This window comes from Halichoeres trimaculatus, unplaced genomic scaffold (assembly GCF_033239565.1).
Source record: "Halichoeres trimaculatus isolate MK-OKI-2021-1 unplaced genomic scaffold, fHalTri1.1 fHalTri1_scaffold_24, whole genome shotgun sequence".
Lineage (NCBI taxonomy): Eukaryota > Metazoa > Chordata > Actinopteri > Labriformes > Labridae > Halichoeres > Halichoeres trimaculatus.
In genome coordinates, this window is record NW_027437202.1 from 3,670,624 (window position 1) to 3,687,159 (window position 16,536).

At 41.2% G+C, this 16,536-nt stretch overlaps 1 protein-coding gene across 1 annotated transcript in view; it reads left to right on the forward strand.

Moving 5' to 3' along the window:
- dmd (dystrophin) overlaps window positions 1-16,536 on the forward strand; it is a 137,171-nt gene that overhangs the window by 18,035 nt on the left and 102,600 nt on the right. Inside the window, exons 6-12 of the mRNA XM_074664873.1 lie at window positions 730-800; window positions 1,814-1,932; window positions 5,363-5,559; window positions 12,137-12,265; window positions 13,495-13,590; window positions 14,218-14,316; window positions 15,148-15,329. Of these exons, the coding sequence (XP_074520974.1) occupies window positions 730-800; window positions 1,814-1,932; window positions 5,363-5,559; window positions 12,137-12,265; window positions 13,495-13,590; window positions 14,218-14,316; window positions 15,148-15,329 (893 nt within the window). The remainder of the gene's footprint in view (window positions 1-729; window positions 801-1,813; window positions 1,933-5,362; window positions 5,560-12,136; window positions 12,266-13,494; window positions 13,591-14,217; window positions 14,317-15,147; window positions 15,330-16,536) is intronic.

Below are 16,536 nucleotides of genomic sequence, written 5' to 3' on the forward strand. Positions count from 1 at the left end.
ATGCTATGGCTCTTTATAGCCTCATATACAGAATCACGTTTAATAAAATAGGCTTCTGTTAACACGGAACAGAATGTACATTAATGAGCGGCAGCTCGCACATCACACTTTGGGAATCCCTGAGCTACAGCATTTAAAAAAAATTAAAACTAAACTTAACCAAAGCATTTAGAAACAGAAACAAACAAAAAACATCATTTCAAACTTAGATTAAACTCACCATGTAACTGTTAACACTGTACTGAAAACAACTCAACTTTATTTATAAAGCACTTTAAAAACAGCCACAGCTGAAACACAGCACTATACATAAAAGACGGAGCAGCCATAAATAAATAAATCAATAAAACAAAGGTGCAGGCACTAAAATAACGATTTTAATCTTCTTAAAAACAATTTTAAAACATTAAAAACAATTACTGGAATTTATAATAATTAATTGTTAGTTTATATTTTTTTATTTTATTTTTATTTTTATTTTTATTTTTTTTTAAATAATTTATTTATATTATTATATTTATAGTAATAATAATTTTATAATTCTGAATTAATAATACTAAATCGCAGTATTGTCCAAATTTATTGCAATTCCAGCATTTTGCCAAATCGTCTATATATATGTTTGTATGTATAAAGATGGAGAGCTCCTGTGGGGTGGTGTGTTGGAAAAGTGTGTGTCATACTGCATTCACAGGTCAGTCCGATGATATCCATTATCTCTGTCCTCAGGTCAATGTGGTTAACTTCTCCAGTAGCTGGAATGATGGATTGGCCTTCAATGCCCTCATCCACAGCCACAGGTACTGTAAAACAGGTTGTGTGTGCGTGTGAGTGTGAGAGAGTGTGTGTGTGTTGGCAAAGAGAAAAACAGACTGAAAATGAAGCCGCGGACATGGAGGGACAGCGGGGAGAAAAGAAAAGTCAAAGGGGAACAGATGGAGACACGGCGTGGGATTTATTTGCCTGCCAAATTTCACTCTTAACTCATTTTATTAAAAAGATATACTTGGAGGCTGAAAATTAGCCCATTACAAACGATAAGGAATGAAAGGAAATGGGAAGAAAATGTCAGGTGGTGCCAGTAGCTATTATGGACGCGCGGCGACTGGGAGCCAACTTTAATGGAAAAATGTTGAAAAATGACAAAGATAATAAAAGTCGTGGTCATCGTAAAAAAGGTGGAGCTGGGAAACCAAGGAGAAAAATTAGCAGAGTGAGATGAGTTGGGCTGGGATACTGATAAATTAAGTGGTTATCAGTTTCTTTATGGGCGCCATGGGACGTGCAGCCACAGGGTGGTGGTGAACTTTAGTTAACCCTTTCCTCTACATCACTTTTTCCAACAAAAACTTCTGGACAGTTCGTCAAAGTTTCACTCCTGAAGAAGTCTGATTTTAAATACAGAATAATGTGTAATACCGCCGTCTTTTCAGGGGCTCTCCACGCCAACACTGTTCACCAAGGCTTGGAGAGTACAGGCTGCATCAAACCACTGCAGGGTAGATGAATTAATGGTTGCTGACTTAATGAAGGCCCCAAAATAAATCAGAGTGCATCAGCTGGAGTGAGTTAATTACAGTGTATTTCATTTTTAAGGAAATTAATCTATAGGATTTATAACGAAAGCCCTTAACTTTTCTCTTTATTGCCGCTCTGTCAGCTCTTTCACTTTGTGTTTACTCCGTATGCAAATGATCAGTGCGGGACGTGATCTGCTCAACACTTTGGGTTCCTCCCTCGTATTTATGTCAGGAAAAATAAAAAAAGAAGTTGTCGTGCTTCGTCCTCGACTCTTCCTCTTTCTCCTCCGCAGGCCTGAGCTCTTTGATTGGAGCGCGGTGGAGAAGAAGACGTCTGCGATCGACAGACTGGAACACGCCTTTAATAAGGCAGAGCAACACCTGGGGATAGAGAGGCTGCTGGATCCTGAGGGTAACCCACACACACGCACGCTTCACTCACACACACACACACACTGGTAATTGCAGAGAAGAATATTCGAGGTGAGTTACAGCTCCCATTGTATTTCACGCCTTCCAATCATGCGCCTTAATTGGCTGAGTTGAACATGATGTGTCACGCCAGGATTGGGTGTTGCCGCGGTGATAACCGTGGTCACCTTGAAGGAAGGACTTGATCGGTGATGCAAAAGCTCATCGTCAGGTTTGCAAAAAGCAGGAAAGCCCTCCTTCACCGGGATTCTTCTGCGATCTTCCCGAGGTTTGTGCTGACCTCACGCCGCTTTAAGGAGCTCTTAATCAAAAGTGTCAGGCTGTCAGAAGGCGAACGCCGCCTCTGATTCCTCTGAGTGATAAACAGAGGGGTGTTTTGTGAATGTACGTCTTCATCTTCTCCAAAGACCGGAGAAATGCCAGTGACACGGCCTCTTTGAGGAAAGCTGAGACGTGTTGTGGAGCTGTGGAGTAGATCGATGTGAATGAAAAGGCCTCAGAAAAGTTTCATGAATGGATTTCTCAACTTAAAGAAGATTGTGCGTTTGAACTGAGCCAGTCTCCAGTTTCTTTAAGCCCCTCCATCTTACAAGCTTTTATGTCAGCATCTGAATCCACGCTTTGGCTCCTACACGTGGTCCAACGCTTGCAGAATCGCCAAGAACACGCAAAGAAAAGACTCTCTGGATGTACATGAAATCAGCGATGGAGGTGTTTCTCTTTAATCCCCTCCCTGCTGTGCCTGATGCGTTCCGGTTTGACTCAGCGCAGTGTAATCCCTCACAGCGTGCCAAAGCCATGCAACTAAACATCGCAGGAGATGGATTTTCATTGATCGCTCAATGCAGAGTGAGGAGCGGGGAGGAAGAGGGGTGTATGTTTGTCAAAAACGCTTTTCACCTCACGCTTTGGGCTTTTTGTGATGCTTCTTTTGGCTTGGAGAGGTTTTTGTAGTGTGTTTGGAGTTTTTTTTTTAGCTTATATGACATTATAGAAGAGACATGGTGTGGAGGGTTGGAAATTTAACTGATATCTACACTCTGGGTAAGACGTGGCATAGATTCAACAAAGTAGATTCTTATTTTTTTTCATTTTTTTTCTTTCTTTTTCCTTTTTCTTTATTTCTTTTTTTCTTTTTTTTTTCTCTTTTCTTTTTTATTTCTTTTTCTTTTTTTCTTGTCTTTTTTTTCTTTTTCTATTTTTCTTTCTTTCTTTCTTTTCTTTTTTCCCCTTGTTTTTCTTTTTTCTCTTTTTTCTCTTTTTTCTTTCTTTCTTTCTTTTCTTTTTTCCCCTTGTTTTTCCTTTTTCTCTTTTTTCTTTTTTTCTTTCTTTTTTATTTTTCTTTTTTCCTTTTTTTAATTCTTTTTTTTTCTTTTTCTTTTTTCTATTTTTCTCTTTTTTTTTCTGTGGACTTTAAACCATGCCCAGTTTGTACTAAGGGGCCCAAAATAAGCCAAGAAAATATCCCCCACACCATTACACCAGCAGCAGCAGCCTGAACCGTTGCTACAAGGCAGGATGGATCCATGCTTTCATGTTGCTGACGCCAAATTCTGACCCTACCATCAGAATGTGGAGCAGAAATCCAGACTCATCAGACCAGGCAACGTTTTTCCAATCTTCTATTGTCCAGTTTTGGTGTTGCTGTGTGAATTGTAGCCTCAGTTTCCTGTTCTTAGCTGACAGGAGGGTCACCCGGTGTGGTCTTCTGCTGCTGTAGCCCATCTGCCTCAAGGTTGGACGTGTTGTGCGTTCAGAGATGCTCTTCTGCAGACCTCGGTTGTAACCAGCAGCAGATCGTCTTGACCATGTCTACATGCCTAAATGCATGGAGTTGCTGCCATGTGATTGGCTGATTAAATATTAGTGTTAACGAGGTCATTCATCTTGACTCTTCTTTAAACTCGTTTCTTTCCCGTCCTCGTAGTGATTCCGACTCCACGCACTCCTCTCCTAATTCCTCCTCCTCTCCTCTGCTTTGTCTCTCCGTCCTCTTCAGCCTTTTATTCGCGTCTTTAGCCAGAAATCAAAGCTGACAGCGTTATGCCTCCGACTCAAACTTTATCTCCTGGAAGCCATATTTTCCACGTCGCCTTTGAAGGCATCAGCAGACTGTGTAATGTCTTATCTGACCTAACAGGGGTCACAGCAACTCGGAGAAAGTCCTGAACGGAATAACAGAGTTTGTTGTCTCTCTAGAAAATCCTCCTCCGCCTGGAGCCAAACATCACCTCTGAAACCAAATATTTTCTGGGGAGTGATTTCGTGAAGCTGTTTTAATCCGAGATAATGACTTCTCCAGGTGTAATCACAGCACGGTGCACAAACAGAAACATGCAGAACTCTGGAAACAACAAGGAGGGGAAGTGAATGTGATGTAGACGCAAGAAAAGGCGTGAGTAGAGAAGGAGTCGAGCATTGATTTGTAAAATTAGATTTGAGTTGGAGGGACAGAATCGAGAGTGTGTGAGAGGGATTGTGTAACTTTATTAGAGCTGTCACACACACTGCTCGAACTTTACAGCAGCTGTCTGAATCAGATTTAATCTGAGAGTGAACGTTCGCTCTGTTACATCTCTCTGTTTGAGGAACAACTAGGTGAATGTAAAGAATTTATTTCCAACACTTGCTTCGACATCAGTTTTTGCTCGCAGTCAAACATCCACCTGCAGGGCCTCGTAAGTATTCGCCCACATGTTGCTGCGGCAATGATTGAAATGGAGATCAGGGGATGGAAACAAGCACAAGTAAGGGGTGTGATGGCGCTCACACACTCGCAGATGGTGCCGTTATTTATGGATCTGTTTGTCTTCCTCAGACAAACAATAACATCCTCTGATTTCTTCGTTTTTTTTTCCTCCACTCGCAGATCGTCATCTCTCCCGTTCATTATTCTGGCGCTCGCCGCCGACGTTCCCACAACCATCGGTTCATTAGCTCTCCCCGCGCCTGCTCCCCCTCACCTCTCCCCTCGTCTCAGTCTCTTATGGTGTTCATTTATCTGCGGTGTCTCGGCCCCGCTGTGATCTGTCTCTATTAGTTTTGCCCCAGGCTGACTGGCCGGGGCCACACGCTCTTGGCAAACCCTTCCTGGAACCGTGGCTCACTCCTGCAGGGAAAGTTTGCTCTGACTTAATTCAGCTGGAAGATTCAGGGCAGACAGGCTGACTGACACACACAGAGGCACTCTGGGAAATAAAGGAGCAGCTCCGACAGTGGCCTACAGATATTCAAGAGCACAAAGAAAAATGAGACAGATCTGTTTTTGCAGATGAAAGCAGTCTAGTGCGTCGCCCTGCAGCCACGAGGATGTTTCACTTACTTTGATTCATCAGGAAAAAACTTCCTCGACTTCAACTTTTCATTTGTCAGAGCTGCAGCTTCATCCTGTGTTCTGATTGTCTCCTCAGATGTGGCCGTGTCTCACCCGGACAAGAAGAGCGTCATCATGTACGTGACGTCACTCTTCCAGGTCCTCCCCCAGAGCGTGTCTATGGAGGCCATCCAGGAGGTGGAGACTCTACCGCGGGCGGCTGCGGCCAGCGTCGCCCGGGTGACGACAGAGGAGCACTACCAGATCCAGACCCAGCAGCGCTTCTCCCAACAGGTTTCACACACACAGTCACACACACACACACACTTTGTTCGGTGTTGCTGCTTCTCTGGCTGACATCCCATAGTAACAGAGTGATTCTTTAATTAGGGGAACATTTCAGGTTCACAAAAAAGTGAAAAATTCTATGATTTTTTAGTTTCATATTCTATTTGTTTGCAAAGTATAAACTTAGAAGCTCTGATGATTTCTTAAATATTTAAGTAAAAAAGAATTAAAAGAATTGTGACTCAAAAATCATGTTACACAGTTGACTTTTTCTCCATTTTTTAGCTCTTGTGCTAACTGCAGAGCTTGAACACTACACCACCTGACCTCCATCACCTCATATTTCTGCTCATTTTCTACACAGTTTGTTTTTTATAACATCTATAGTAAGAACAGCAGAAAATGTTGGTAACACAGTTGATGAACAGTTAATGCGCCCCATGTATGGACAATCATTCAGATGACATGTTGATGAGAGGAAGCTGAAACATGACACACTTTCTTCAAGGTTCCCCCCAAAAAGGATGGGACCTCAGCTGATCTGGGTCATGTGACTCCGGAGCAAACCATTTCTGATTTAAAGTTGTTTTTTTTTTAATGGGTAACACAGTGGATACAGATTTTTTGAATTAATTATTTAAATCGGTTTTAAAACACCTTTTTTTTTGTTTTTTGTTTTTTTTATATATATGTTTTTTGAAAATATTATACAATACCACATCTCTATTCATAGAAACATGAATTACCTTTTCCTTTTTTCAGTAAGCACGTACGTATACACATACAAACAAAAAACTCTTATAGCAATTTGGAGAAAATAATAACATTTAATCAAAATTACAGAAAATTACAAAGAATTTCACAGTGCATGCTCTCAATGTATCTTTAACTTTCTTTAAGTTTAAGAAAAACATGAGGAGAAGACTTCCAATGCAACAAAATGAACGTCTTGTGAAGTATCAGGGATCCCAAATATGGAGCTTTGTCGTGTTTTAATGATATTTTTTAACAAATAATGCTAAAAATGATAAACACTAACATGTGTTATAGTGTTAATTTTGAAGAGCAAACTTGACATTTAAGAAAATCAGCTCAAAAACTTCAAATTCCAACACATGATTTGCATTTTTTGCTAAATAAATGGTGGAACCTGTAACTTAATGTATTAAATGGAAGCGAAATATCACCCACTGTGAAATTAATATTCAATGAAATGAATAAGTATACCCCCTGGACTCGAAATGTACCTCTAATTATAGAATCACTCAACTTTAACTTGTGTTGCTATGGTAACGCCCATCTGATTGACTCACCTGTCAATCATCGTGAGAACAAGCTGAATGGTGACTTTACTGTATCAAGTGTTTCCACTACCAAAGCTTGTTTCCCATGATCCTTTGCTCTGCATGCCCTGTCTGTAACTGTGCACACTCTCCTCCTCTTCTTATTTACATCCATTGCTTTGTTGTTGAGGCGGCGCCCACGCTTAACAATAACACTGGAGTAGGCTCTGTAGTATTGCTTATTACAGCAGCAAATGACTGCGGCTGTTAGTACAGCGCATATCATCACCTCCACAACAGCATTATCCTCCTGCTCTCCTCCTTAGCATCCTCCACTTTAGCAGGAGCACTAAGTGGGTTTGTGAAAGTTCCCAGCAGGAGCCTCTCCCTGAAACAGAAGAGGATGATCTCCGCTCTCCTACGTCGTCTGATTTCTCTTTAATCAGCCGGCTGCAACACCAACAGCAGAATTAATCAAAGATTTCTGCAGAGGTTTGATATCTGGGAGAAAAAAAGAGGGTCGGGTGGCAGCGCTTAAGTTTTTACATCGCTCCCAGCTACAAAAGAAGATAAGCCCAACACTCCCCGTGGTTCCTCAAAACACAATTAAGGTGCTAACCATCACACACACACACACACATGCACAGCAGGCTCACATGCATTGTTAAAGTGATTAACAAAAGCTGTTTGCTTCCGATGATAAATGGGATAATAAGCAGTTTGATCGCATATTTACTTCTCGGTGGTATCGCAAACTAAAAAGCAGGTTTCCTGGAGGAAGCAGCAGCGAGCAGATTATCAGAACTGCTTTAATTACAGGGGATGATTAAGAGGAGGAACAGCAGCAGAGTGACAGGAAACGTCTGATTGTGGGCAGAAAAGTTGGACCAGTGGTGTAAAAACTTTAAAGAGGAGTGTAACAGTTTGAATCATCAGGGAAAAATAACTGAAATGCCAATACCCCTGGGCAGACGCCGGAGAGTTTTTTAGCGACAGCAGTTAGTCATAGCTGGTCAACAAACAAAAAGTAAACACCACCTTCTGTGACCTGCTAGCCTACCTCTGGACTAGATATCAACAGACAGAGGAGACTGTTCAGATAAACTTAGAAAAACTGAAATTATGGCTTAAGGAAAAGCAGTCAAAAACAATCTTCACTTTGGTTGGAGTTTTTAGCAAACATTGTTGGATGGCAGGCTTAAACGTATAGAAATATATGCAGTTTCCCAAATACCCTGCTACATGTGGACGTGGCCTAAATCACCTTCCACCAGTGGAGAGGTCACTTACCAAAAATTGTAATTTATAAACAATAAACAAAAAAAACAAAACTACGGGAGGTATTGTCCCCAAGCTCTCCCAAGGAATGCTGGGAAACGTAGTCCCCTGCTGCCTTCCTGTGACAAATCTCCTCTGTCGCTCTCTGAGCCATCACCTTAAATTTGTGAGGCTGAGACGCCGCGCTGCATGAAGGAGCTGTAAAAGAAAAAAGGATCTGGAGACACAAATGAGACGGAGCAGCGCTGACCTTTCCAGCCCAGTTAAGCTGAGGTCAGTGTCATGCTATCGCGCCAAATCGCGGCAGGATGGGGAGCGCTTCCTGGAGTAATGGCTGGTAATATTATTATCTCACTGGCTTTAATGGCCACATCAAGCCCTCCCTTACATCAGCTCTCTGTCTGGGAGAAGAGAGGAACTGCAGGGCCTCCGTCTTCAGGGATTTGAGAGGAAGATGAACAGAAAGTGGAATAAGAGATGAGAGGAAGCAGAGGAGGAGGCGTGAAGACGTATGAAGATGTACAGAACGATGAAGAGGGAGAGTGGGGAACAAGTCAGACGGCAATAAAACGCAAGGAGAGGGGAGGAAGGGGAGTAACTGACAGCGGCTATTATCTGCCTCCCCCCTCATCTGTCATCATCAGAGCTGTGCTGTCACCACCTCCTTACATCAACACCAGACCACCAGCACCACCTGGGACCCAGCGAGGAAGACACACAGCTTTTTCCTGGAGAAGAAATCAGTGAAAGTCAGAGACTGAATTTCCTGCGTCCTGTTGCTCTGTAACCTCACCCGCTTGGCGCTCCCTTAAGGTGAAACAAACGCTTGATTCCAGGGCTGGATCGCCTCTGGGTTTCTGCTCTTTGCAGCACAGATAATCCGCCTTGAAAGAGAGGAAAGGGGGGAAGAGACAGCGAGAGGTGAAAGACAAAGCAGAGGACAGAGAGGTGAAGAGGAGAAGGAGGAGATTGAGATTGAAGACAGATTAAAGTTTTACGACGTCTGCTGGGAGGGGGGCTCAGTTTTAGGGGAATATCAAACAGGTGGAGGAATTAGGAGAGATCTGCCTTTCAAAATAAGAGCGTGGCGTCACCGTACTGACAGAGCTGGAGCAACTTCTCAATGAGCCGCTCAATCAAAACATTTTCAGAGCAAGCAGAAAGTAATGACTCCTCTCTAACTCCTGTTGCTGGTGACTCATCCTCTGACTAATGAAGGATTCATGTAATTGCCTCTGTCTCTGAGTGGACCACACTGAGCGTTACACACCGGTTTGTAGATCCAAACCCCTCACAACAGCAGCACAACCGCTCGCCCTCCACATCCAAGAGGCTTCACTTCAACCTGCGTCTCCTCCTCTCTTAATGAATCATTAGCAGCTCATTGTGGTTTTGAACGAGCCGTCTTTGCAGATTTCATCAACTAAACATTTGGAAAGGTTGAGGATTAGCTCTTCGGGATGATTAATGCATCACACGCAGCAGCAGGAGGAGGAGGAGGAGGAGGAGGAGGAGAGCCAGTTGGTGTGCAGCACACCTACACTTCAGGTGAACTTTTCTGTTGTGCTGTCTCACTTCGGCCGAAAGCTGCAGCTCAGCACTCTCAGCGACCTCGAGGAGAGCTGAGTTAACACAAAGAAACCATCTTCCGAACACAAGCTTCCTTCAGTTTGAGCTCAATTTAACTGTATCTTGTATTTTTATTGTAAAATGTGTCCAGAAGTGCTGGTTTTTGACCCAACACTGCAAAAAAACTGAAACCTTATCAAGTGTTTTGTCTTATTTTCAGTAGAAAATGTCTTTTTAGACAAAATGAGGTCTGAATTGCCGTAACAAATAAAAAAATTACTATAATGAGACAATCTTTACTGCTAATGAGACAAAAACACTTGATAAGAATCAGTTTTGTGCAATGAAGTAATGAAACAAACCAGTGGTCAGCATCCCCATCACCTGGAGCTACTCACAACAACAACAGCTTTGATTGTGTGCTTCGCTCTCACACACCTCTGTCACCTCATGTCAGCTTTTTCATGTCGCTGAGTTTCCATCCAATCTGTTATTGAAGCATCAGGTTTGAGAAACATCCACTAGTCTTAACTTTTTCCCCGCTCGTCTTTTCATATTATGGGTTCACTGAATTGTAATCATTAAAAATACAAGTATCTACTTCTTTTCACATCTACATGAAAAAGTAATAGAGTTACCTCTACCATTTAGTCTGTCTTTTCATATTTAAATAAAAGGAACTTGGTGTCACATTGGAGAGACAAAGTGTGCAGAACCAAGTATGCAGCATAAAATAGTCTCAAGCAGGAGAATAGTGTAACAAAACTACAATCAACAAAAGCTGATTAAGGTTATACAAAGCCACAAATCCCTTAGATTGTAACCTCCAAAAAAATCATATTCCATCCAGTTAGTCCACAGTTTCACAAACATCTTTTTTTTCACACTCTTTTTATTCAGATTTTGGTTTTAAATTCAAAGGCATACAAACGTACATACAGATGAAATAAAAAGGGTGTTTAAAGAATTAATGAAATAGATTAATGAAAAGCTAACAAGCAAAAAAAAACAAAAAGCACATAATTAAACATCAATAGTAATATTAGTTAAAATAATATTAATTAAAATGATATCTTTTATAAGATAGCACAATACTGAAGATTAAGATCTGTAGACAAAGAAAGAATATAAACTTCTTTTTTCTTTAAATGTATAATAAATAGGAAAAAAAACAATAAACTTCTATTTTTTACTCACTCTTTTTTATTCTGTTTATAAAAAGGACAATCAGAAGAATTAATAAATAAATGCAATAGAATAAAAATAGAACAGAAAATAGAAATAGATATATATATATTGAAAATAATAGAAAAATAAAAGAATAGAAATAGATAAATAGAATAGAATAATAATAGAATAATAAATAAATAGAATGGATAGAATAGAAATATAGAAAGAATAGAAAAATAAATAAATAAAAAAATGCAATGAAAGGCTTACAAACTAAAACAGCGAAAAACTAGCAAAAAGTAAACCATGATACAATAACAATAATGAAAAAAAGTTATAGTAATAATTATAATAATAATAATAATAATGACCTAATACTGAAAGTTAAGATCTGTAAAGAAAGTAAGAAATTATGCTAAAAAAATTAAAAAAATTAATGATAAATAGAAAATAACAAAAACACCTCCTGAGAAGCAACCTCCGTCTAGTAGTAGCTTTTTTACAGGCAGGGGTCAATACGCCATAAAGGATTTATCTCTATTTTTATTTGGGGATCATTATTTCCTAGAAATAAAGTAAAAACTGTAGAGATATGTCGTAAGTATCCACTTCTTAAACCCCGTTATCAGCTGCATTCACAGCAAATCTATAGCGCCCCCTGTAGCTAAATAAAAAAACTCAAGTTAAACAGATGTAACAGTATTGTTTGACTCTGTTTGGTATCATGCTAAAAATCTCCTCACAGGAGCTTTAAATACGACTTTTTGAAGTAATCAACTCGTCTTCCGTCTCCAAACATTCCCTGATTCTTATTTTGTGTTAGTACCGTGTTGTGTCTCCAGCCCAGCCCTCCTAAAGTGCATCAAAGACGTCTGATAGCGTGAAGTGTTGCCCTTGTTTTCCATCTCCAGAGAACATTAAATAAAGCAGCACTTTAAGCATTTGCTAAAATGAAAGTAAATGACTCCTTGCTCAGAATAAATCCCTTAGACTCTCCATTTTTCTGCTAAATGTGTTTTTCGACACTCTGGCAATGGAAATGCAGCTAATCTGTATTTCTAAAGTTCAACTAAAATTAGCTTGACATTTGGATGGAAACAGAGCTTTATGTGTGATTATTCATGTTTCTTTTTTCTCCTCTCTCCTCCTTCCTCCTTTTCTCCTGCTCGTCTGCGTCTCTTTCGGCTTTTTGATGCTTTCTTTTGCCTTTCTCTTCTCCGGCTTCTCCCACCAACACATCTCTCCTTCTCTCTGTCTCTGTCCTCCTCTTCTGTCTCTCTCAGATCACAGTGAGTGTGGCTCAGGGCCGAGTGCGGAGCCCCTCCCCTCAGCCTCGCTATAAAAGCTATGCCTACACCCAGGCTGCATATGTCAAGTCGCCCGAGCAAAAGAGGAGGCGTTTTACTGATCAGGTCCGTGTCTCGCTGTGCTAACGCTCCACGCCACATGTCTTCCTGTCTGTGCATGGTTTGGCTGCTCACCTGGTGTGTTGTCTGCTTTTATTTGTCTGTCATAAGCAAAGAAAGGTCTCATCTCGCTACGAATGTGACATTTATCTGTAACATTTCACGATCCAGAAGAGGAATTAACCTCAGCAACAGGCTCACTCTGAGACGGATAAATTGTGAAACTGTTCCTTTAACTTTAAGAGATGTAGCAGTGGTGTTATTAGTCCTGTGTTTATCAAAGCTGGAACTTACAGATCTGTCTCTACAAACAAACCCTCATCAATCCAGCACCCATGAGGGGACCCAGAAACCGCCTCACGTCCTGTTTTGATGTGTCCTTTCGACTCCCAAAACATGACATTTCCAAACGTTCAGATGCGTTTTCAAAGCCGCCACCCCGGGCTTGCGTGACTAAACTCGTCCCATAATTTGCTCAGACTCTGGTGGAAAGTATCCGCACACTGTGTCAAATATTTAATGCAGCAGCAGGGGGGTGGCTCGGCTCGACTTGGCCGCGCCAGAAGAAAAGATAATTTGTCAGATAAGCCGTAGTGGAGCTCACCCGCTGCTCTTTGAATCGCAGGACGTAAAAAGACCACAAAGAAAGTTTCCCTTCTCCAGGAAATGAAGAACTGAGGTGACATTTTACAACATATTGTTCTCACATTGCATCAGAAAAGCTATGAATTACGAGGACAACATCCTGTGTACAGGTAGAATATGAATCAGCAGACATGTCTGACATTTATTTCATGCTTTAGCACAGAACAGGATGTGAAATCCGCCTGGAAGGACTCGTTCCTGAGCAGAATCAAAACAAGCAGAAAGAGAAAGAGAGAGCGCAGTGCTGACTGAGGCTGGACGGTTATCAGGGCTCTGTGTATCTTTTCAGGACCTTATTACCGGTGAGAAGAATAGAGTGAGAGGAGGAGCGCAGAGCCCAGATAAAAAGAGAGAAGTTGTTAGTGTCCAGATCAGTGGCGGGCACACAGAGAGAGATATGGTGAGAGCGGGAAAGAGGACAAGTTGTTAAGGTTGGACAGAGGCCAGGACTGCTTGTCGGCACCAGTAATGGCAAACACTAACAGGCCTCTCCTCATCTCTCTCCATCTTCTGTCTCCTGTCGCTTCTATTTTTTAATTCTTCCTCTCACAATCCATCCCTCCTCCTCCTCCTCCTCTTATCTCCTTTAGTTCCTCACTCCCAGTCAGGAGGAGCTGCAGCGGGGCCTCAGTCCTCTTCCTCCAGGATCCACCAGTTTGGAGAGCTACCAGGCTGCACTGGAAGAGGTAGGACTCCAGTTTGTCACTTTTTATCCCAACACTGAGCTTTGTTTCAGAATCAGGTTTAATTACTGAGTACATTTGCACATACAGGGAATTTGTCTTGTTGTGTTGGTGCTAAAAATTAACAAGAAAATTATGAAAATTCTAGATAGAATAAGAAAAAGTTAAGATATAAAATAGAAAAATGTAAAAAAATAAAAACAGGAAAATTAAAAAAATAAAATACAGTACAATACAATTAAATAAAATAAAATACAATAAAAAATACAATTAAATTAAATACAATACAATTAAATTAAATTAAATAAAATAAAAAAAAAAAAAACGGAATATTTACAGAAACATGAAATAATAATATTATAATTATTTTATATATTTATATAATATATATATATTTTTTTAACAATTTGTTCATGTTTTTAATACTTTCTTCCTCCCTGGAACACTAATTCAAGACAACGCACTGTTTTGTATCAAAGAATGAGGAAGTGGAACCATCTCCCATCAAACATCACCAGTCTCACTAGGACAACTGTTTTTATAGCAGGGTTAAAGAAACATTAAGTGTCTAAGAGACTCTGATGAACTTTTCAGTAACAAAAAACACTTTTCCTTTGCTTCATTTCAAAGGTGTTGACGTGGCTGCTGTCGGCTGAAGACGGCCTCCAAGGTCAGCCCCTGATCTCCGACAACGTGGAGGAGGTGAAGGAGCAGTTCCACACACACGAGGTGAGAGAGAAGTCTTTAATTGGTCAAACCATCCCAAGTATTAATTTCCTGATCCTCGCTCCTTTAACGGAGCATCTGTTTGACACTAAAAAGACGTGTTAGTCAGGAAAGCCAAAACAACGAGACCATAATGAGGTGTTAAATGAAGCAACATAATGAGATGTTAAATATTTTGAGATGAGACTTTCTTGCAGTCATAACAGAACAACAATTACGTCCCCCTGCAGAAGCTGTAAACAAACATACTTCAGCACACTTCTGCAGAGACAAAACTGCACCCCAAGAAACAACAAAGAAGTTACAGTAATGGCTGCAATCAGTCCATAACAACATACCGTCTCCAATAAGCAGAAAAACTGTGCAGTTAGAGACATGAATGAGCCTCTTTCAACTGCGCTAAAGAGCCAGGCCTGAGAAGAATGCAGTAATGAGAGCAGAGTGGCTCCTCTTCCAAAAAAAAAAATACCAAAAAACAGGGGAGACACATTAGAAGGAGATCACAACGCTGGAAAACTACAACTTCCTGAATGCCTGGAGGTGTCATGCAGAGTTTGGATTGATGTGTGAGTTTGCAGCAGCTCCAGAACAGAGCAGCTGTTATAAGCGTCGAAAGGAGGCTGATGAATGTCGACTTGCAGGACCGCTGGCTTACAATCGACTTTTATGCTCTGGAAATTAAATTAACTCTGCCCGTTCTTCTTTGCGAGGCCCTGGAAGGATGGCGTAAGAGTTAAGTGCTGGAGGGGAAGCAGATTAAGAAGCAAAGCGAGAGGTAGAGATGTGTGTGAAGAGCACTTAAAGGAGGTCAGAGTCTGAACTGTGTCTCCACAGGGGTACATGGTGGAGCTGACCACTCACCAGGGCAGCGTGGGGCGGGTGCTGCGAGCCGGCGCTGCCCTGCTGGGGGAGGGGAACCTGAGCGACGACGAGGACTCGGAGGTCAGGGAGCAGATGAACCTCCTGAACTCACGATGGGAGCACCTGAGAGTGGCGAGCATGGAGAGGCAGAGCAGGTACACACGCTGCACGGTGAAATACACCAGATCTGTCTGCTGTCCGTCTCCATCAAATAGGCTTCCATTCAAGTCAATGGGTTAACTTCATGTCACAGGTAATATGCAGCCATCCTGTTTTTGATGGACTTGGAGCTGTGACACATAAATTCAGTGTAGAGAAGATCAAGTGGAACAGGAAGTTTTGACAGGAAACTACTCAAAACCACTTTCAAAATAAAACAAACAGTGTCAAAATCAGTTAGTATTTTGCTTTACTACAACAACAAACAGACAAGATTAGTGGAGCCAGACCAGAAGTTAACAGGTTTGAGGTCTTACAGCCCAACATGAATGAATAGAAACTAAAGGCCTTTGCACACCAGCGGCGACGTGAATAAACAACACGAAATTACGAAAAATTTGGAGGCTGAAGAACTGGCTATCCAAGGAGAGCCCTTCTTTAAAGCCTCTCAGGCCAGACTTTATTATTTTTTTAAGTTTTGATTTTCCTGTTTAAGACATGATCTTCCCCACCTTTGTTTCCTTTGTTCTATCCATGGTTCTTATGTCCTTTCTGTTTAAAAAAAAAAAAAGAAAACTTATGTGACATTTAAGTCAAGTAAATAGGTGAGGTTTATTTTAAAAAAAAGTTGACAAAAAATAAAAGAAAAACAGTAGGTTTGAAAAAAAATAAATGACGTGTGAATATTAGCTTGTCTAACTGGTGTAAGTTGACAAATGCAGCCAAGCTGCTGCAGACGTATCTGGTGTATTTGAGGCAAAAGAGCAGAGTTCGCATTCACAGAAATGATTCTCTAACTTCTCTGCTTCACTTCATAAAACAGCAAAAGCTGTGACAGTTTCTTTTTTTATCTTGAATTAAATTTCTTTAAGCACAATGAGTAAGAGTCCTCACAGAAGCCAACATTCACGGACACAAAGAGCCGCGGCCTTCCTAATTATGCTGAACCCGACGATAACTGACACCGAGCCAAATTTAATTAACTGTTCAGCTATCTCCTTTGATAATCTTACGATTCAGGCACAAAGCTGAGCCGACATGGCCTCGACTACCAAACACCACTTAGACCAGACAGCCCGGGTCTGCTGGAGTGCAGGGGTGAGCGTGAGAGCAGGACGGGTGTCTCTGAAAGTTTCCACCAATTAGATCAGCTGCAGTCGCTGCTGGAGGCGTGCAGCGTCTGGAAGCGGACCCTGTGCTCTC